This window comes from Typopeltis vanoorti, chromosome 6, assembly GCF_054136105.1.
Source record: "Typopeltis vanoorti isolate ZY-2024b chromosome 6, IOZ_Tvanoo_1.0, whole genome shotgun sequence".
NCBI lineage: Eukaryota > Metazoa > Arthropoda > Arachnida > Uropygi > Thelyphonidae > Typopeltis > Typopeltis vanoorti.
In genome coordinates, this window is record NC_143554.1 from 38,983,432 (window position 1) to 39,007,840 (window position 24,409).

The 24,409-nt window shown below is 34.6% G+C and overlaps 1 protein-coding gene across 1 annotated transcript in view; it reads right to left on the reverse strand.

Moving 5' to 3' along the window:
• The window catches only part of LOC150105393 (uncharacterized), a 156,468-nt gene that overhangs the window by 73,619 nt on the left and 58,440 nt on the right, over window positions 1-24,409 (reverse strand). Inside the window, exon 3 of the mRNA XM_090393951.1 lies at window positions 11,798-12,820. Within this exon, the coding sequence (XP_090250077.1) occupies window positions 11,798-12,820 (1,023 nt within the window). The remainder of the gene's footprint in view (window positions 1-11,797; window positions 12,821-24,409) is intronic.

The following is a 24,409-nucleotide window of genomic DNA, read 5'->3' on the forward strand; positions in this document are numbered from 1 at the left end:
AATAAAAAAAAAAACATATAAAGAGACTATTTTACAGAATTTTGTATGACAATTTCCCATACTTTAGGAATAGTAAGAACGCCGTTCGGTTTCATCTGTGTAGTAGGGCTTCAGCACTTTCTTTATATAAACATTTATATTTATATAAAGATCTATGTAAAAGTTTCGACTTTTCCCAATGGATCCTATGGTTTCGGTTTTCAACTCCATGTTGAGAGAGACCAGATTTCTGCAGAAAAGGAAAAGTTGCGGTTTGAAAAGGCAAATGTGGTCTTGATGTTCCGAGATGCATTTATGAACAGATCTACCTGTCTATCCAAAGTAAGACAAATTACAGGAGTATGGGATCTCATAAAGGTAACATCAGAGATGAGAATTTGTCCTTAGGAGAAGGTAACAAGTTATAGATCTGGTTGATGGGTTTGTAAGTAGTGACAAAACTGTATTTCTTCATAATTTTTGAAAGATGTTCAGAGATGCCTTTGACATAAGGTATGGGAATCCTATGGGCATCTTCTTGTTGTTCTTCTAGGTTGATGTGTGGGGAAGTGACTGATGATTTTCTGAGTTGTTTTAAGATGAATTAAAATTCTTTTTAAAATTTTTTTAGTGATGAATTAACCACAGGTTTGATTGTATAAAAAAGATCTTTCCTAGCTAAAACTGAAGCATCTCAACCAGGATACAAAGTATCTAAAGATCATCTTATGCTTTTATTAGAAGGCAATTACAATGTAGAAGATGACTTTAAACTCAAGCCTATGTTAGTTTATCATGCACAAAATCCAAGATCTAACATTATTGAAGAAATCAGCACAATTGGAAAAGAACTAGGATTTAATGAATTGGTTAATGAAGATGTGAGAAACTGAAACTTGCTCTATTCTCATTCAGAACAATTAAGCGAGAATGATCTCCTTCAACTAAAAGAACAGCGTGCATATGAAGAAGATGGTAAGGAGTGCGAACAAGATGAGAATGTTGCACCTAAGATGCTATCTGCAAAAGTACTCGAGCTAGTTTTCAATCACATCGTGCATGCTAAGGAAATTTTGTTTCCTTAGCATGCTTAGAAATCCTGATAGGGAATGAAGCCTCGAAGTCTGCCGAAATCTTGATTAAGGGATCGCAAATTGCATGACAAGATGAAAAAGTCGACCACTATTCAAACATATTTACTTTTTTTTTTTTTTTTTTTTGTAAAAAAAGTAGCTGAATCAAATGTTTAAAAATTAAATAAAAATTTAAGCAATTGATTTTTAATAACTTTGATGATTTTATCCTCTAATATAGCTTATACTATAATTTTTGTTTTTCAAATTTACACTAACTGATGGACAAATTATAATTATTCCTATTGTTTATTGTATTCGCTTAACGCGCTGGATTAATTAATCGCGTTAAGCAAGGTTTTCCTGTGGTATAAACATGGTTAGGTATTATTTTGTAAGTGGGTATTCTATATTATGAAATGCCTAGGACTTATAGTGAGCAAAAGTGAGTTAAATAGGGTAACTCACTTCTGCTGGTGATACAATGTTCATAATGAAATTTTCTTTTGCCAATTCAGTGTTTTTTACTCGAACTGTCAGTAAGTAAAAGCATTAATAACATTTTTTTAATGGGGTGCTTAAGGGTCAAAGCTGTATAACTGAGAGGAGACCTCCACATAGCCTTTAAAGGAATGTGGAGAAACGCCCAGGGCTTCTGTCCTAATGTCCAATCCTCAACTTCTTGTGGTGCACCCTGTTGGGTATCTACTTGGATACTGAACGAACGAGGATGGGCTGGCAATTTGGGATTTAGCCGACCAAATTGTATTCTTATTGGTTAAATAAAATTAAAAATGATGGTACAACATGACAAAATTTCATGCCGGCTGGGGCGTCGCCTGGTTAAACAAGGCCCCCGTTGTTTTCATTAGGGAACCAGGGCGAACAGCAAAAAGTCAGCTACCGGAACAAATCTGAAAACAAACCCCAACTCAACATTACCAGAGTTAAAGATCGGTACTATCAACGTGAGAAGCCTGAATGGCAAAGAAATGGAGCTAGCTGAGGAATTAGATAAGTACCAGATCGACATAATAGAGGTGACTGAAACAAAAAAGACCAAAACTGGTCAGATCTTTCTGAGCAATAAATACAAAATGTTATATTCAGGCAATAACAATCAAGGAAAAGAAGAAGTAGCCATAGTATTCAACACAAAATACGAGGCTAATCTTCTTGAATGGCAGTCAGTCTCAAGTACAGTAATGTGGGCAAATATGAGAATGGGGAACTGGACAATGAGACTTATTTGTGCCTATGGTCCCACAGAAGGTTCTACTAAGGTAGAAGTGGATGAATTTTTTGATGCTTTAGAAAAAGCAACTGACACAATGAAAAAGGAAAAGTTGGTCCTTGTTGGGGATCTAAATAGCAGATTAGGAAATGATTGTGAGACATACAAAAATTTTTTGGGAAAATTTGGAGAAAAGAGCAAAGTTAATAATAATGGCAAATATCTGTTGGATTTCTGCTCAGGACATGGACTGGTTATTACTAACACCATGTTCCAACATAAAAATGTGCACAAATTCACATGGAGAGAAGAGGTTAGGAATAAGAAAAGTCTCATTAATTATGTTATTGTTGATAGTGATGTTTTCTCCCTGGTGCAGGACACCAAAGTGTACAGAGGATTTGAAATTGGAAGTGATCACTATTTAGTCTTGAGCAGGATAAAATTGAATTTCATATTGAAAAGAATAACATGTAAGAAAGTTTTAAAGTGAATAAAAGTTGAGCAGCTCTCAGATGTGAACTGTAGACTAAAATACACAAAGATTATTGAAGCAAAAATGAAAGAGTTTGAGAACAGGAATCAAACCTTGGAGATTCAGTAGCAAACTCTGAAGAGAACATTGATTGATTCTGCCAGAGAGGCATGTTGTGAGGTTGTCTGCAAGGATAAAAAAAAATCAGAACTCCCTGGTGGACACAGGAAGTTAAAGAGGCAGTGAAGGAAAAGAAGAAAGGATATCAAAAGTTCCTGTCAAATAAGTCAGCTTGTACTCTTAGAAAATATAGAGACAAATGCAAGAATGCTAAACACTTTGTAAAACTAGCTAAACAAAAGTCATGGGAGGACTTTGGCAAGAATATAGAAGATAAATATCAAGAAGGTGGCAAAATATTCTGGAGGTTGTTGAAGAAGCTTAGGAATGGAGGAAAGAGTGCCATAAAAGGAATTAGAGATGATAAAGGTGACATGAAAATGAGAGAAAAAAGATATCCTTGAAGTATGGAGTAATTACTTTGAAAAACTGCTAAATGAAACAAGCAGTGATGATAGCACAGTGGTAAAAAACACTGACCAGGCATGCAATCAGGAATACATATCCATACTTGAAGTAGAAAAAAGCCATCAAAGGCTTGAAATGTGGAAAGGCAGCAGGACTAGATGATATTCGACCAGAAATGCTGAAGTATGGTGGTATAAGAGTCTTACAGTGGCTGCACTGCATAGTTCAGAAAGCCTGGACAGAGGGACAAATTCCTGATGATTGGAGTAGAGCTCTCATAGTACCCATATATAAAAAGGGAAATAAAACTGAATGTGAGAATTACAGAGGTATTTCCCTACTGAGTGTTCCTGGCAAGATCTATGCAAGTATACTTGAGAAACGGTTGAGAAGAATTGTGGAAGAAAAGCTTGGTGAAGAACAAGCTGCATTCAGGCCAAATAGAGCTGTCAGGATCATATCTTCACTTTACGACAAATAGTCGAGAAAGCATGGGTATATAACAAAGATCTGTATTTAAGTTTTGTCGATCTGGAAAAGGCATGACAAGGTGCCACGAGAGAAGCAATTCAACACGCTGCAGTTATATGGTGTCAATGGGGCATTATATCAAGCAATATTTAGTCTTTATTTGAGTTGTAAGTCAGCAGTTAGAATTGAAGGAAGTACAGGAAGATGGTTTAATGTTAAATCTGGTGTGTGACAAGGATGTACATTATCCCCTCTGTTATTCATTATCTATATGGATTACATTATGAAGGAAAGTGGTATTAAACATGATATCAAAATTGGAGATGTTAATGTCAGCTCTTTGCTTTATGCAGATGATGTTATACTTCTAAATAAATCTGCTACAAGTCTGCAAGATTCTCTGACTAAATTGAATAGCTGTTGTAATAGATATGGTATGAAGGTCAGCAATAAAAAGACAAAGACAATGAAAATAGGCAGAATCATTGAAAATGTCAACTGTGTTGTGAATGGAGAACCCGTGTAACAAGTAAAACATTTCTGCTATTTAGGCACGATTTTTACTGAAGATGGTAAATTAAATATAGAAATAGACAACAGAATCAGCGAAGCTGGTATGGTGGGAAGTCAATTGAATAAATTCATATGGAATAAGAGAGAAATTAGTCGGAACACTAAATTAGCTGTATACAAGACAGTGTTCAAACCAATTTTAACTTATGGATCTGAGAGCTGGGTCAGAAGTAAAACACTTGACCAAAGACTAGAGACCGCAGATATGAGAGTCCTGAGAAGGATTAGAGGCGTGAACAGATGGCATCAATGGCAATATCATATTAAAAACGAGGATATTAGGAAAGAACTTGACATTGTCAGCATCCAGGAATGCGTTAGCAGAGCTAATCTCAGGTGGTATGGTCACTTAAACAGAATGGGCAAGGAAAGATTAGCAAAACAAGTGTTCTCTGCCAGATTGGCAGCAAAACGACCCAGAGGAAGACCAAGATATAGGTGGATTGATACGGTACAAAGTGCTTTAGACAATAGAAATATAAGATCTGATAATGTTGGAGTCTTGACAAGTAACAGTCTGATTTGGAGGAGAATTGTAGATAGGAAATTGATAATGATGTAATTTTTTTCATGTAGTACTATCATATCCTGTACACCCCTTGAGTGTACATTGCAGGAATTTGATGATGATGATGATGACATTTTTTTAATATAGTGCAAATTCATATAAACAAGTTTGCCTCTTCTATGATATTAAAATATTTCATGTTTAAAGAGCCAAGAGATTAATGACAAAGTTTAATATTGAAAAGAGTCGACTCAGTAACAAAATCCTCAGTATCAATGTTAACGATATGGAAAAGTCTTCAATCAATACAACATTGTTAGGGAACATAACTAAGACAAATAAGATCCATAAAGGATTATAGAACTTACCTTTATGCATAATTAAGTGCCAGCCTAGTTGGACAATGCTTCTGCTTTCCAACCAACAGGTTGTGGATTTGAATCCCACTGTAGATATAGCCATCTTGTAGATGAATTTCTTTACTTACTGGAGCCTAAATCACCTTGAAAAAGTTCAATGTTTAGTTGCTAGAGCATACTTTCCAAATTATCTTAGCCTCAATGGCTTACTGTGAGAATTTTGCAGGTCTTCATGGAGGGGATGCACCAAAAAAAACAAGCAATCTTGCATACATTTTGTTAATTTGCTTACATGCAATCTTTCTATACTGAAGATGCAAAGATACTGCATATGTATATAATTTCTTTACATATGCTATTCTAGTGTCATGCATATCCTTTAAAATAGGTAACAAAGAACCAGATACTGGGGAAGTAGACAGAGTTAGCCACAGATGGTGGCTGTAATATAGTGCAGAGTGAAGTATAAATTTTTAGTACAATTTAATTATGAAAAGATGAGACTGCCCCATAAATCATGGAGAGAACCGTGAGTATTAGTCATGCTTACCCAAGAATGGGAGTGAAATATTGTGAGAAATGACTGATTAAGCTTTTCTAGCTAATTTCTACAGGCAGTAGAGCAAATATGGGATGTCATTCAATGCAGAAGGTGGTAAAAACAATGGGCTTGTTCTTCTTCCAGAAGTGGTGGTGGAACCTCAAGTGAATAAATGATGAGCTATAGCTGCAACCCATCAGGATCAAATTTAGAAACACTGGATTATAGAGATTAATGTGAGAGTTCCACTCCCCATTAAAAATGTACGAATAAGCTATCTAGGTTTTACTGAAGAATGGATAGCTGGGATATTTAGCCTAGACCTGGCCAAATAGCAAGAACTATTACTGACAAGACACACAATGACAGACTGCAGGCATCAACACACAATTTTGGTGCGAGCAAGTTTGTAGAAAGTGCAGGGACAACAAAGCATCCATTTTTCACTTGCCTTCTGAGAAAGAGCAAATTTATGCCAAAATCATAGAAAATAACAAAAAATCTTGAATCTACAGGCAGAGCTGAAAATTATAAAGAGCAACATATGAATGAAGCATAAGGGATTCATTTAAATAATGAAACAATTTGGATGATTCATAAACTACATCCTAGGAAGCAAGCTTGAAAAGAATAAAGGTATGCATAATTGTAGACAGCAACTCAATTTCACTAAGTTTCCAGGCATAACTAGGACAGAGAAAGAAAATGTCTGGAAGAGAAAGAAACAGAAATTAAAAAGTTAGAAGGGTTCTATGTAGAAAAGTAGAATGGATAAACAGAAATATAATTAACAGAAAAGAATTTTCTGAGTCTGACACTAAAAAAAAATAATAAATAAATAAATAAATAAAAATAAAATAAAACAAAAAAGACATAGGGGAGAGCTGTGGAAGCGTGATAAAAGTCAAGACTCACTAACTAACTGGTTTATCAGTATCTTAAAGAAAAGACATTTTTAGATGGTGTCTCCACCATGGAATAGTTATGTTCCATGAACTACTACTATTTATTCTTTAGCTAGTTAACCTCTAAGGTTCTTAGCTGCATGAACCAACTTCTTCCCTTCCTTTCTGCCTTGAGCTTTTTCATTCCAGTTCTGAATTCCCATCTCATTTAAGTCTTTTTGGATATTATTCTCCCAGAACATCTGCTGTCTATCTCTGAGTTGCTTTCCATCAGGCTTCATCTTGAATGATTGTTTAGCCATTCTCTCCTCACCCATTCTTTCCATATGTTCAAGCCATCTCACAATGTGCTTGTTTGAATCTCATCAACTAGATGTGGAGGATCTATAGAGTTCATATAGTTCTTGGTTATGTCTTCTTTTCCATTCTCCTGTTGTGTTATCTCTTACAAGTCCATAGACTCTCCTGAGGATTTTATTTTCAAAGATCTGCAATGCTTTTGCATCTTGGTCTGTTATGCTTCAGGTTTCTGCTCCATACAAAACAATATGTCTAATGATTGTCTTGTGTATTTCTGTTCTAACTCTGCTTGATAGAATTTTGGAAGATAATAAATGATGTAATGAATGATAAGATCTATTGGAGGAATGTATTCTAGCTTTTATTTCTGTGCTAATTTTATTATCTTGAGTAATCAATGTTCCGAAATATTGAAGGAGGTGGCACTTTTAAATTTCTGGTTATTATTATGTAACACTTCCAGGGAGTCCAAAGACTCATCGAGGGAGTGCACCTACAATATAACTCTCCACTAACTGCAACTACACCAATGCCATATACCACCTACCACTACTAGTATTTCCACAGACAATCACAAATATCCATGCCCAAGGTAGGATTTGAACCTGCAGCCTTTTGGCTGGAGAGCGTATATGCTAACCACTCAGCCAACCAGGCCGGCTAATCAATGGTAAAATGTTTGTTTTCCCATTGATTGTGATTTCTGTATATATTTAAATATTCAATTTTTATCCTGGTTGATTTGTAATTCTTGTTTTTCAGCAGTGATTGAGTTTTCTAAATGTTGTTCTAATGTCTTCAGCTTTTCTCCAACAAAGCATATATCATCTGCATATTCTAATATTACTGTTCTGTTTATGTTATCTTTAACAATTTCTCGAATGCATTTTTATAATGCTAAATTAAAAAGAATGTGCAAAAAGGGCATCTCCTTGTTTCAATCTTGTCTTAATATCAAAAGGTTCAGATCTAATTCCATTAGCTAATACCATGCTTTGGTTGTCAGTGGTGCAAAGTTTGATCAGCTGTATTATCTTATAAGGTATTCCTAGTTCATCTAATATTCCCCTAAATCCTTCTCTATGAATGCTATCATATGCTTTTCTAAAGTCTACAAATAAAATATGGACCACAGATTGCATTCCCATTTTTTCCCCTAGTATCTGTCAAGTGTAAATATTTGGTCAACTGTTGATCTATTTCTTCAGAATTCCGCTTGATATTTTCACCAATATTTTTCAATTTCAATGCTACTGTCACTACTGTCAGCAGTAGTCATTCATTATTTCGATATTTAATGAGTTCAGCTACTATTCCATTAGTGCCAGGTGCCTTATTTTTGAGCAGCTTTATACTTTCCTCTACTTCAGCTAGGTTGTTATTATTTCTGGTTGACATGTATGATGAGTATTTTGTTTGAAAGACGTAGTAGGTTCATCACAATTTAGGTGTTTGTTAAAGTACTCTCTCCACCTGTTTGCTATTCATCTCTAGTGGCTAGTATTTGTCCATTGCTATCGTTGATGATGTTGTTTTCATATGTGGGCCTGTTTTTTGGTTTTTAGTTTCGTTGAAAAATTTTCTGGTAAATGAATTATTTACTGTAAAGTATTTCTGGATTTCTTCAAATCTGTTCATGAAAGAATTTTCTTTTCCATTGTATTATTATTTTATTGACCTCTTTATGTCTCAGAGGCATGAATATCAGCTGGGTTATTAAGACACATGCGTCTATCTTTTTACTTTTTCTTCATTGAACCACTTTTTACGCTGCATTTTACTTTGAATTCCAAATGAATTTTCTTTTGCTACTTTTATGCTATCCTTGATATGATTCCAGTTGTTTTTGATATTTTCATTCTTCTCCGGTTGTATATTTTTTAATTTCTGTTTTAATTCACACTAATGTTTTCTTCTTTCTTCTGTTATATCATCATCATCATCATCAAATTCCTGACATGTACCCTCAAGGGGTGTACAGGATATGATAGTACTACAGGAAAAATTTACATCATTACTAACTTCCTATCTATAATTTTCCTCCAAATCAGTCTGGAGGAAAATTTACTCGTCAAGACTCCAACATTATCAGATCTTATATTTCTATCGTCTAAGGCACTTTGTATTTTTACCATATCAATCCATCTATATCTTGGTCTTCCTCTGGGTCGTTTTCCTGCCAACCTGGCAGAGAACACTTGTTTTGCTAATAAGATGCAATTTTTAAAAGAAAACCGTGGTTTTCCCTAAGTTTAGCATAGGTAAAATTTACCTTATGTGTATGTATTAAAATTATCACACTAAAATTGTTCAAAATGCAGCAAGCCCATAAGACTTTAAATACATATATTTTGGATGGCTTAAATTTGAAAAAGTGCTTTTTATACTGTACTCATAATCACTGCACAATAGCATAAATTTCAAACAACAAATTACACGATAACCACAGTAATCAACTTCAATGAAATGAAACCACAGATACTTCATATGAAATCAAATATAACCACAGTAATCAACTTCAATGAAATGAAACCACAGATCTTCTGTTATATCTAGTTTGTTAATATTGTATCTCAGGTGATTTGCATGTGCTGAAAAATGTTTATTTTAACCTTAAGTGAGGCACCAATTAGAAAATGGTCACTATCACACTCAGCTCCTCTGAAGCTCCAGATATTCTGAATGCAATTTCAGTCTTTTACTGATTATGATATGGTCTATTTGATTGAATGTATGACCATCAGGAGATTTCCATGTTTGGCTGTGTATATTCTTCCTCATAAACATAGTGCTGCTAATTATTAAATTTCTGAATGTGGTCAAATTAATTAATCTTTATCCATTAATATTTGTCTCTTCATGATGGCTTTGGCTTCCAATAACTTTTTTTTTATAAATTTCTTCTTTTCCAATTATTGCATTGAAATCACCTAATAAAATTATTATATTCTTCTGGGAATTTTTTCTAGGATTAATTCCAGTTTTTCATAGAATTCATCTTTATTGAATCTTCTGCAGGTGCATGTACATTAATAAAGGTTATCTTGAACAATTTTGCTTGTACTCTTAGCTTGCTTATTCTTTCATTAAAAGCTTCAAATTCGATCAGAGATGATCACAATTTTTTCCGAATGATGAAGCCTGTTCCAAATTCATGTTTATCAGAGTTGCTTCCACCATAAAGTAGCAAAAGGTTATCTTTCTTCAAATTTCCTTCTCCTGTCCATCATGTCTCTTGTATTGCTACTATATCTAATTCATGTATGATTTCTTGAAATGCTCCAACTCTGTATAAACTTCTGACATTCCATGAACATATTCGTAAAAGTTCATCCAGTACAAGATAGGGTTGTTGGCCTCATGCCCAACCCCCAACCTGGAAGACTCTCTTTGTTTGATCCCTCAACTGTGACCTATGTAGCTTGGGAGGCGCTGCTGGTACCACTGGTACTTCTGGTATAGCTCACAAATGTTCCATGAATACTAAAAGTAATTAGTTGCGTTAAAAACCATATCAGAGAAGTGTTGTAAGTTTGTCTACCCCTGCTTTTCAATTATTTGAACTTTTAATTTGGCTCAAGTGAATCATCCATGAGACTGTCTGAATCCGAAAGAATGACTAATTCGGTCTTCTTTCAGATTCAGAATCAAAATTGTCTCCTCTTAGTTTGCTGTAAGTTTGTATATACTACATTTTCCTAGCATATTTCATTCAGATTTGACTGGAAGAGACCCACTAGACTGGAAAGAATAATTATTTTGAGATGTTTGTTAGTACAGGGCAGATGTCACTGGTTTTCCATAAGAGATCTGAGTGGTAAAGCTATGTCATGCATGCTTCCCTCTGCTCAGATCTGAAGTTTTATTTCTTACTTAATTTGCATGTGGGGAACTTTTTAGTGTTTTAGGTATTAAAAAAAAAAATTTAATCCAAATCGATGCAATTCTGGAATTTAAAAAACTTACCACAGAAAAAATACTATCCAGAGAATCAAATTAGTTCATAATTTCTAGTAATATAAATTACTTGTTTTCAGTTTAATAAGATTATGCAGGATAATGTCCCTTGCTGAGTAAATGCATTTCCCAAGAAAGGAAGGAAGGAGGGGAAAAGAAGTCTTGAAACCAAAAGCAACTGGCTAAATGTACAGAATGTCTTGAAAGATTAAATCTTACAGTTCTTTAATTCTCTTAAATAATTATAAAAGAAGCCATATTCAATAACTTATTTATATTCATATAAAACAGTTTTTTTAAAATTAAACAAGAACTTAACATACGGTATACTCAAGTTTAAATCAAAATTACATTATCAAAACAAAAATAAAAAAACAGATAAAATTTGGTTTTGTCAACAAGTTATCAAACATGAAAAACAATAAATAAATGTGGAATGCATCCTAGAACATATACACGCACAGTTAAAATTCTGTCTTCACAACTTCTTCTTTGTTTTCTCTCTCTCTCTCTCTCTCTCTTTTTTTTTTTTTTTTTTTGCAGCATGCCAAAATATAAATAAATATTATTTGGAATGTATCAATGATAACAGTAACTATAACAATGTAATGGATGGTAAGTGAATCAATTTAATATAATAGTTTTACTCATAGGAACTAGGCCTGGGATCATAGTGATCATACTCTGAAGTTGAAGACATATCACATGCGGCTTGGTATGTGGACGCATTCATTACTTTAAAAAAGTCTTCACGAATAAATCTAACAAAATGTTCATATGAACAAGGAGACGGACCCAAAGGTTTTGATGGTTTACCATCTTTCTGCTCAATTTTACAAAAAGATGTATGTTTTGTTAAATCTTTGCCATTATATAAAATTTTAATTACATAACTCTTTTTCCCTGAATCTGCAACAGTAGTACTGTACAATTCAAATACTATTCGGGATGCATAGGGAGGAATGATACCATCATCAAATCCTAATGTAGTGGCCAGCGGTGACAAGGTGATGTCATGTCCTGAATACAGAATAAAGCGATGTATATACTTTCCATCAATAATGTTTTGCATATGCTGTAGTAAATTCATCAAGAAACCATGCATTTTCAACCAAGAACTTTTTTTATGTGTGTGATCTCTAACAAACTGTTTCCCTTCCCAATCTAGAAAAGACATTAGATTCCTTACATGGTCAATTGTAATGCAATCATGAGATTCTGGTGCACAAGGAAGGACAGAACCATGGCAGACATATCCCATTAGATTGTCAAACATCACAGTAGGAGAAGTAATATCTGAATGATTTGGATGCAGTTTTACAATTGGATTGAGACGTTGCAGTAGACGGACAACAGCAGGATGAGAGTTTAATAACTTCTTCTGCTTTTTCTCTAAAATTTTTTGGTAGTGATCTAAAAGAGGACACCTGCAGGTCTCTTCATCCATACAGAATCTTGTGTCTGCTGACGAAGTTATCTTAATATTGGAATAGTTAAAGACAGGCAAAAATCCAAAAAGAAATGCAAGAGCACTTTGAAAGGTTCTTGAATATACTGTACTATATATCTTCAACTGTTCAGGAGACCAGTTTCGGGAAAGGAGCTTCCATCGACCGTTGTATAACTTCCCCATTAAATGACCAAGCTGAATATGCTGAAAAGCTCCTATCATTGTCATTTGAGCTGAAGAGCAGTGCTTGTAGACAGGATGAAGTGGGAATGCAACAAAAGGATCACGAACTTTTGCAGGTCGATGAATCAATTTCATATTGGAGAGATATTTATTAAGAAGACTATTGGAACGTGACACACCACAATTAATTGTCGATTGATTTCTAATGGGACGTAATGGAGATCTGTCTCCATGACGTATTACAACAGCTAAAAGTTCAAGTGTATAGTTGGATTTCATTTTCCCTGCAAAAGAAGAAAAAAAAAATTATACAAATCCAATGCTGAAGGACACAAATACCTGAAACTAATTCATATCAGTATCAATTTATAAAGCTAATATCATCATTACAGTTACCTAACTAATAAACAAAATATTAAATAACTAGAAAAATGTGATAAAATTAATGCATACAGTAATTTACGACATATACATAAATCTTTTAAAGTTTTTTGATGTGGCCGAGTGTCACAAAGATAAGAGTTGGAACATGAGGAACAAACCAAAAGTTATAGAGAATGAAAGTGAGTGTTTAAGGAAGTGAATGGCATGCAAAAGGTGTCAAAAGATGTGAGCATCATTATATGTGAATCCCATCCAGGCATGGATGTTTGCGAATGTCCTTCCATGGGTGGGATGTAAAGAAGCTATGGGGTTTTCCGTTTCCTCATCTCTACCTAACTCCTTTATGGAACATTTCGAACAACTTATTCTGGACGTTTTTTTCACCCAAACCATTGATTTGGTACAGATATGTTGATGATGTTTTTACTGTATAGAACTCCTCCTTGTCCGATCTTCATCATGAATTTCTTGAAAAAATCAATTCGATAAACCCAATAATCAAAAGTGGAAGTAGAAGATATTGTCTTCCTTTACTGGATGTTCTCAACCTACATCAACCTAATGGTAGTCTACAGGTCTCAGTATATAGAAAAACCAACTCATATTAGTAAATACATTGATTCTAACTCACATTATCACCCTTGTCAAAAATATGGTGTAGTCAAATCTCTACTAGACAGTGCTCAAAATAAGTTCTACAGATTCTCTTCTAAACAAAGCACTGTCTATTATCAGAGCTACCTTTATCTCTAATGGTTATAATAGAAAAATATCGATAAAATAATCACTAATTATGGTTGTTGTTTTAAATCCGCCTCAAGAGGAAGTTACCAAAATTTGTATTCCATATGTTAAAGGACTTAAAGAAAAAAAAAAAGGAAGAAAAGGAAGACTACTTAACAGATTGACTTACCAGTCCCTTTCTGTCCAGTTCATAAACTTAATACCTTCCTTATCTCTCGTAAAGACAAATATCCTCCTCTTATCGTGGAATTTACAGAATCCCCTACTCTTGCAGTTTGTTATCATAGACAGGCTGGTCATTCTGTACAATTCATCTTGAAGAACATCAAGAATATATTTCACTTAGAGAGACCAATAAATCTGGTTTAGCAAACCATGCATTATCCACAAAAGACAAAACTAGTGTTGCATAAAAGTTATTTTCTTCCAGACTGTACAAAGAAGCTGAAGCACACATTCACAATCCAAACCTTAACAAAAACAATTGCCTTATTAAATTTTCTCAATTTTGGGAAGTTATACTAATATTCCCCATTTGTGTGTTCCATAAATTGTAATTAATTAATCGTTTATATTTAAAAATATTTTAACTAATTTTTATCATAATTATTTTTGGATATCTATTAATGCAGATGAAACTATTCTCCTGCAGCCGATAGTGCATAAATATCACACACTTTCAATCAAACTGGATGTTCTCTTTTTTTGTGAGCATTTTCCTGTAATTAAAAAAAAGCTGAAAATTCTACAAATAAAAAGATTTAAATTAACATAAGTAATTCCATTATTAATTAGTTATAATGAATTCTTTCACTTATGTCAATTAAGATCAAAAAAACATAACACTTGCTAGTGGTACAATGAAATAGATGATGCTTTGCATGGAAGGAATAAAGAGCTATTAGAGATGGCTTATTCTGGACACAAATGACCAAGAAGGTGAGATGAAGGATTCTGACAAAAATATATGAGAGTTGTTGTAAGAGGTGAAGGATAACAGCATAAGGAGGGTAGTTAACGTATGTTGTCTAAGTATGACAGCAATGTACTGAAGTATTGAAGAAAGCAGAGATGATACAATGATTGAGCAATATGAGGTGAAAGATGTAGTTTGTAAATGTATAGGATGAATTTGAAAGAAAGCTGGAGTAACTGAGAGGGATTGCATTTGAATGGTTGTCGAAGAAAAGAGCAAAATATATGAAAGAGATGAAGTAAGTTATGAATATGAAAGAATGAAAAATCCCCTGACCAGGCTGTTTAACTTAAGTCTCAGCTATGGTAAAGGCCCAAGTAAGAAAGAAAGAAAAATAGTTCTGTTAAATAAATTAGGCTCCAAGACTGTAGAAGCAATTATAGACCCATCTTGAGTGGTGTTAAAAGGTATTGGAAAAGATGGTCCAAGATAGAATTCAGGAATGGATAAGAATATGGTACTCTATGGCAGTATAGCTTTATGTAGGCTAGGTCATGCCTTAGTAATTTACTAACTTTTTGTAACAGAGATAGCTGAATTGGATGAAGCGACTGACTACACATAATATATTGTTGGATTTCATGAAGGCATTTGACAGGATAGCACATGGAAGACATGGGAATGAATATGAAGTGGATAATGTGAATATGAAAGTGGCTGATGGACAGATACCAAAACATGGAAGATCAGAATCCAGAAGAAAGTAGGTGAATAGCAGTCTGATGCAAGATTCTGTGCTTGGACTATTGCTGTTTAATTTGCAAATGATTTAAAATACATACATACAGGAAATGGTGAAAAGTATCTAGAGGCAAGTGACAAAAATGTGAATAGTCTGTGGAATGCTGCCTATGATGATAGATTGTGGGTTTGTGGATTGTAATAGTTGGACAGGCAAAAAACAAGGGATGTGATAGAAACATTTAAGTTACTATAAGGAGTTTATAGGACAGATATAAGTGCCTTCGTAACGCAATTGGAAGAACGACAGTACATTGCGCCCCTTGATTGGCATAGCCCTAAGTTCAATTCTCGTCATTATAATTACGGGTAGCTCCATGGAGTCAGTAGACTCATCGCGGAGACCCAAACTAGCAAAACAATATCTGTCATATCTCTTCTTGAATTCATTTACAGACGAAGAGCTCACAATTAAGTCAGGCAATGAATTCCGCTCATTCACCACCCTGAAGGCAAAAAACACTGTTCTGACACCTTTATTAACCACACTCTTCTTTAATTTCCAGGGATGACCTCTTGTTCTTCCATCACTATCACACAGCTGAAACATTTCCCCTGCATCAATCCTATAAAAAGCTTTCAGTAATTTAAATGTTTCTATCATATCCCCTCTTCTTCGCCTATCAAACAATCTCTGCAATCCACAAGCTCTCAATCTATCAATGTAGGGAGCATTGATGGGAGGAATCTTAATGAGGACTTTTTCAATTGAAAGTGAGTTAGCCGATCTCATACAGAGGTAGTAGGGTTTTTTTCTCCTGGAAACTAGGTTTTTTCATCCCGTATACAGACAAATCCATTCAGAACACATGCAATTTACAGACAAAAATACTAGTTGTGGTGGTGGGCGGTAGATGGCGTTGATCAAGATGATTGGTAGATGTGGTGGAGACAGTTTTATAGTGGGTGTCCTCTCGTGATGAGTCTTCGGACTCCTTGGAGGTGTCACGAATAATAATAATAATAAAAAGATGCAGAGCACTTGAGCAGAGAGGCCAGAACAAGGGATCAGACTGGAAATTAAGAGTGGTTAGCAAGAGAATGATGACTAGATTTTTTGCCTGGGGAGTGATGAATAAGTGAGTAGAGTGGGTTGCCAGAGTCTGTTGTGAGTGTTTTGTTTGCAATGCTCCCTTTGTCAGCCCATGTGCACAAGTTTCCAGTCTCAGATTCAATATGTACACTAATGTAATATTTATCATATTAATGTTGCCCTTTTTTCAACTAACTATAACCTGGAGATTTCTGAGATTTCTAGCACTAAATTAATTTGCTTAAATTCACATAGCTACAAAAATTCATTAACGTTTAAATACAAGTTCAAGTAACTGTGCTGTCTAGACCGTAGACACTCTAAATCATAGGTTCCCAAAGTGGGCGGTACTGCCCCTAGTGGGCGCTGAATCTTTCTAGGAGGGCTATAGTGGGATCAGAAGCATTTGGGGGCATTCAGGCGGTGGGTCTTTATAGAAGAAATTAATAATATCCTTTCTTTCAAGCTTACACGGTGATCAAATGCATTTTTGAAAATTATGGAGACAATTACCGTGTTTGAATAAAAACTTTAGTTTAATATAACTAAAATCTACATTCGATGTTTCGATCTTTATGTCAAGGTCATCTTCTGGAGCATACAACTATACACAGAAAACAAGCTACATTACAATCAAATCAAAATGGTTTGTTAAAGACACTGACCAACCGCTACAACAATGATTGGCCTGACCTCTGGTGAAAAAAAAAATATATATATATATATATATATATACAGTATATATATATATATATATATATATATATATATATATATATAAAATTATACATCAACGCTAGAGTCCTATTATTAGTGTTATCTGTTGGTTGTAGAAATACATTGGGCACAACAACAAGTATCTATCTATATACATATATTAACATCATGTACATTCCAGCCAGTTGGTATGGAATGGTTTCTAATACTAGCTGAAGATTGGCTAGAGTCCTGACTTATGCTGGATCTTATATATTAGGCAGGCTGCATGTGTGCCATCCAGATCCTTGGAATTTTCATGCCATCTTTGTTGTTGATATTTGGGTGGTTTATCAGGATTTCGCAGGCTTCCTTAAATTTCCTTTCGTACCAGGTTTTTGTGCGGTGTAAAGAGCAGGTGCTTTTCTAGTTGATTTGGTGTAAGGTGTTGAGTGCGTGGTCTGAGAGGCCTGTTTCACCATAATGGTTATATTTAATCTGTCTAATGTGTTCTTTCTTGCGTGTAGGGATTGTCTGTCCTGTTTCACCAATGTATGGTAAGTTACAGGTGCAGCGGATGCAATAGACTCCATGATGTGCTAATGGGAGGAGAGGATCCTTAGAGGAGTTGAATAAGGTTCTAAGTTTAGTGGGTGGTTTAAAGGTGACATTGAGGTTATAATGTTGTAGGATTCTGTTGATTTTTTCCGATAACCCTTTAATGTATGGGATGGCTATGGTTTTACTGTAATCTAGATTCGTTTTTGTTGTTGTTTTATGGAGTATTTTATTAATAGTATTTTTTGTTATAGCCATTATTCATGAATGTGTCGTTGATGATTTTTAGTTCTTGTTTCAGGGCTCGCTGGTTAGAGCAAATTGTTGTAGCGCTGTTTTTAAGGATGTTAATGACTCCATATTTTTGTGATGGGTGGTGGTATGAATTAGCATGTATGTGGCCAGTGTGTGTCGGTTTTCGGTAGACCACTTTAACCGTCCCTCTGATGTAGTCATTCCTTATCCATGTCTCCGCACCATGGAGCATTGCCAGCGTCACCACCATCTTATACAGCTTTCCTTTCCTCTTACAACTCACTCTCTTGTCGCACAGGACCCCGCTCAGCTTCCTCCAATTTATCTAACCGCATGTTATTCGGTGCTGTATTTCCTCATCCAAGTCACCATTCCTCTCGACAACCGACCCAAGGTACTTGAATTTCTTCCATGAAATTAGCCTTTCACCCTAGAGTCGTATGGCCATATCCTCGTCACAATGTCGTATGCCTTTTCCAGGTCTATAAACACCACTTGCAGATCCACTTGCATCTCCCTATATTTCTCCATCAATTGCCTTAGCGCAAATATCGCATCCGTTGTCCCTGGCATAAATCCAAACTGCTCCTCACCAATTTTCATTTCCTGCTGTATCCTTCCTTCAATTACTCTTTCCCATATCTTCAATGTGTGTGACATCAGCTTGATCCCTCTATAGTTGCCACAGTCTTGAACATCTCCTCTTCCTTTGTAGATTGGGACGAGAATACTTTTCCTCCATTCCTCTGGTATCTTTTAATAACAAATTAATAATATATATTTAAAAATTAATTATTTTCGTGATTTTGCGATTAGATAATCATTTAAAATTTAAATATTGCATTTTAATTCATCTTATGCCCGTCTTACACGATCAATTTTTTAATCAATTTTCTATGTCAATGAAAAAATAGAGCATGTATATATGTGTGTATAATAGGTTATGTTTACAGTAGCAAATATATCGTTATATTTCATTTCAAAATATATCTAAAATATATAAAACCACCTTTCTAATTGATTTGTACAAAAATAAACCCAATTTTATATAATTTAATATTACGAGTAAAAATAATAATGACAAGAAAGAAATAAAATCGTAAATTTTAGTTAGCCTAGTTAGTACTAATTTATATTGCTAACTAGAGGGAAAAAACAAAGAAAATATTATTCGAAACTTATTATACTGTTTTCTGGTTATGTTTTGTAGGTTTGTTGCTTATATCTTGTGTAATTATTTTATTTATTAATTATTATTTATAATTATTCAGACAATGTCGTGGTCAGACGAACAAAATGCGCTTGCATGCAAAATAAAAAATTGAACGTGTCACACAGGATATTTTAACTTCTATTTTTTATATACTTAAAAAATTTATTCATTTTTTGCTATTGTAAAAATTGATCGTGCCATACAGGCTTTAGTCTATCCACGCAGCAGACGAGTCTTAACTAGTAGTATGTTGGTCAACTATTACGTACGTAATTCACTCAATTCAGCATGTTTTGACAGGAATATGGGTGCTTGCAGTGACTTGTTCAAAGCACGAGTATGATGGTATCGCAAACAAGTCAATGCATGCAAGTCGATTCGGGCTAGATTTCAAATCTATAAATACCAGTGGTTTAGGAATAAGTTTCATTATTTTTTGTGTGCTTTGCCAACAATCATCAGTCAAAAGTGTGATAGATAAGTGGAGTCATACAAAGTGTAAATTAAATCTTTTATTTTGTGAATATTTTTGCAAATTTTATTACTTCATTATGTCTGAATATAAGAAGAAATGTCGACAGTACAGTATTGAGTATTTGAAATATTCTTTTATTCAGTCTCCTACAAACCAATTATTACCCATGTGCTTGATTTGCCAAAAAGTTTTCAAATGAAGCAATGAAATCTTCTAGGCTACAAGAGCATTTGACTAAAATGTATGTTGACAAAAAGGATAAAGATTTGTCTTATTTTCAAGTACTAGAAGAAAAATATTTTAAACGTCTAACTATATCAAAACTTTTTATGTCGTCCACTAAACAAGATAATGAGGATTACAAGCTTCTCATAATATTTCATTATTAATCGCAAAAGCTGGAAAACCACACACAATTGGTGAGGAATTAATCTTGCTGGCAGTAAAAGAAATAATAAACACTGTGTTTCATAAGCCAGCGTCAGATATCATCAGGAAAATTCCTTTGAGCAATAATTCAGTGCAAAGAAGAATCGATGAAATGGCTGAAGACGTTGAAAAATCATTGTGCGATTATTTGAAGACATGTCAATTTTCTATTCACCTCGCCCAAATAATGAACCACTACTTTTATCATATGTACGATTCATAAAAGAAGAAAAAGTTTGTCAAGAATTATTATTTGCTGAAAACTTGGAAGCAGATACAAAGGGAGAATCTATGTTTAATATCATGAATAAATTTTTTCAAGAGAAAGACATTCCTATTCGTAATATTTTGTCTGCTGCTACTGATGGTGCTCCAGCAATGACAGGGCGCCACAAGGGTTTCATAGTGCATTTGAAAAAAGCAGTACCAAATGTACTCGCTATACATTGTGTTCTTCATCGTCAACACATTTGGTTGCGAAAAATTTAAGTGAACGCCTGCATGCGTCGCTCCATTACGTTATGAGAGTCAACAAGATTAGAAGCAATTCATTGAGTGACAGATTGTTTAGCCAACTTTGTAGTGAAAATGATGAAGATTTCAATCGTTTGCTGCTTCACACAGAAGTTCGCTGGCTTTCAAAGGGTATTTGTCTGAATCGAATTTACAATTTGTTTGATTCAGTACTAGAGTTCCTAGAAAACAGAGACGACGGATTGCAGGCCAACCTGATTACATCCAAAAATTACATTGCTTTTTTGACAGACCTCTATAAAATATTTAATGAAGTCAATCTACAACTACAAGGTGATGAATTGAATTTAATTAAAACAAACAACGTTATTACCACTTTTGTAGGGAAACTTCTTCTGTTCAAGCGGAATATGGGCTGAGGGGAATATAGCCACTTTTCAAATTTATCAGCAGTGTCTCTCAAAAAGGAAGATTTACTTACATACTGCCAACACTTGGAGGTTCTCCATGCTGATTTCAATGAACGATTCAAGGATATTCTAAACATGAATATACCAAATTGGGTTCTAGATCCTTTCTCACATGTAATTCTAGTGGAAAGGCTTAGACGTTGGTTATGCATTATTACTAAATAGTTTAGGGAAATAACAACATAGACTAGGATATACATTAAAATAACTTTTTAATACAAATCCAATATTTCAGCAACGTCACGTTGCCATTTTCAACAGGAACTTATGAGCAAGGCACTTGCACGCAGGCACAGCAAACAGTAAATGAGGACGAAGCAGGAAGCTATTCTTTCTCCTAAAGTCCTATTGATACCCTAGCGGGCAATGTTGGTATTATTGGGCGATTGGGCTGAGGTCTTCTGATGTAGGTTTTCCAAATTTGAGGCAGTCTCATGCAGCCAAATATGTTGGATTGTTTCTTAGGGCTGAGGCTGATTCCATGAAAAGCCTTTCGTACTTGTATTTACTACGGTGAATGATCGTGGCTTTCTTCCACCGTATTCTATGGCGGGTATCCAGAGCATGGTCTGCAAGACCATGCTCTGGATTGCTGTCCTACTTTAGCCAAACAGGCAGGACAGCCAATATCAGAATTACAGAACACAAGGACTACATCCGGTTCCACCAATACAGCCACTCTGGTCTTGCAGACCATGCTCTGGATACCCGCCATAGAATACAGTGGAAGAAAGCCATGATCATTCACCGTAGTAAATACAAGTACGAAAGGCTTTTCATGGAATCAGCCTCAGCCCTAAGAAACAATCCAAACCTCAACAAATTTGGCTGCATGAGACTGCCTCAAATTTGGGAAACCTACATCAGAAGACCTCAGCCCAATCGCCCAAGAATACCAACATTGCCCGCGAGGGGGGCACCAATAGGACTTTAGGAGAAAGAATAGCTTCCTGCTTCGTCCTCATTTACTGTTTGCTGTGCCTGTGTGCAAGTGTCTTGCTTACAAGTTTCTCACACGTAAGCACAGCAGGATCATCAAATTTAGAAGTGGAACTCATAGAACTCACAACAAATGAAGAACTAAAAATAAAATTCAAAACTGGATACCAAGAATTCTGGCTTCAAAAATCAATACCGACACTGTACCCTAGATTATGGGAAATAGTGCAGAAATTTTTAATTGCATTTCGATCTTCTTATTTGGCTGAGCGTGGGTTTAGTGCTGTAGTGAATTTACTATCTAAGAAAAGGAACTGATTGCATATAACTGAGCATGGCGATTTACGACTGTTTTTAACGAAAGTTGAACCCGATATTAACAAACTTTTAAAAATGCACCAGGCTCATCCTTCACATTAATTTGTTATTTTTTCTTTGTATTTTTACTTTGTAAGTTCGAAATAAACCATCTAATACATTTGATGGTGTTTTAATTATTACAATAAGATTCTTACTAATGTAATGCAATCACTTAATATGTATTCCGAATTTTCATATTTTAATCATTGTATGAAACTTCACATTAATTTGTTATTTTTGCTTTGTGTTTTTACTTTATAAGTTAGAAATAAAGAATTTTGTAATATATTTAATGGTGTTTTAATTATTACAATAAGATTCTTACTAATGCAATGCAATCTCTTAATTGTATTCCACATTTTCATATTTAAACCATTGTATAAAACTGTGCATAATGCTATTCCAGCATACATATTACAATCTTTACATATGGGCTATGTTACACCAAAATCGGTACAGCAATAACTGTGTTCAAGATGAAGCACATATTGGCCACTTCTTTTTAAAAATTTAACTGCATAAGCAGTAATGTATCATTAGTTGCTATTTACGTCAAAAATATCAAACAGCTTGAACCCGGAAAACTGTTATAATTGGGGGCGCTATAAAATTTATGTCTTGCAAAGTGGGCAGTGGCCCGAAAAAGTTTGGGAATCTATGCTCTAAACAAATATGCCTGTGTAACTTGCTGATGTCAGTATCAATTCATCCACACAGCACAGGCAAAAGTAATTAATTAAAGTTTATTAAGTTGGAATGGATTAAAAGAGTGTTTCTCAACCTGTGGTCCATGACGATGGAGCAGGTGGTCTGCAAACAGACTTAAATTAAAGAAATACTTATATATTTTTTAATTATCCAAAAAAAAAAATTAATTAAAATTGAATAAATAAAAATTATTGAAATAAAATAAATAAATGTTCATGGAATGAACATTCAACCAACTGCTTGTTGTTTATTGCTTTTTATTATTGAAGGTTTACCTCCTTCAACCAAGGCTCAGTATATCTTCAGAAGTGCTAAGTGATAGTTGGACAAAGTGTGTCGTGAGTTAACCCAAGTATTTTTATATATTTTGGAAACCTTTCTAATAATGGAAAAGTGGCTTAGAACTAGACTTTGAAAAGAAAAGCAAATGAAACAGGTGGTGCTCACCCTAATTGTGATACACGTGTTGTAACGGCGAGTAAATCTGATACTATTAAAGTAGAAGAAAAAGTAGTTCAAAGAAAAAATACAGTAGGAAATATGAACGTGAACAGAAACCTCAATGTGTTTTGTGTTATGAAGTGTTGTTGAAAGAGTGCCTCAAACCTGCAAAACTCCGACGACATTTAGAAACTAAGCATTGTGATGTGAAAAATGAGCTTATTGAATTTTTTCAGCGACGCTTAGATATTAAATCATAGGGAAGATGTAGTTTCGGCCATAGGTTCAATTAATAGCAAGGCACTGGAAGCATCCTATCTCTTAAGTTTGCGCATAGCAAAAACAGGGAAACCCCATTCTACTGGGGGGGGGGGGGGAATTTCCTACTTCCAGCTATAAAAGATGTGGTAAATAAAAACTATGTTTGGCAACAGGCTACTAAAAGATGTTGATTTGATTCTTCTTTCAAATGACACTTTCGGTCGCAGAATTAATGATACGGCAGATGACGTAGAATCTGTTAATCGAAAGAGTTAATAAGAGCCCTTATTATTCGTTAGAAATAGACGAGACTACTGATGTTACAAATGATGCGCAGTTAATATGCTATGTAAGATATGTGCATGATAATAACATTCATGATGATATTCTGTTTTGTAGAACTTTGTCATCCCGAACAAGTGGAGAAGAAATATTTCACACTCTCAATAATTACATAATACACAAAGGAATCCAGTGGGGAAAATGTATGGGCTTCTGTTCGGATGGAGCTCGTGCCCTTACAGGTAGGCATAGTGGGGTTGTTTCAAAGTTCAGGGAAGTAGCTCCAGATATGAATTGGGTACATTATTTCATACATAGGGAAGCATTAGCCTCCAAAGGAATGGCATCAGAATTTAAAACTGTGCTATACAACGCTTTAAAGCTAGTTAATTATATTAAGGCTCGACCGTTACATAACAGGTTATTTTCAGTAC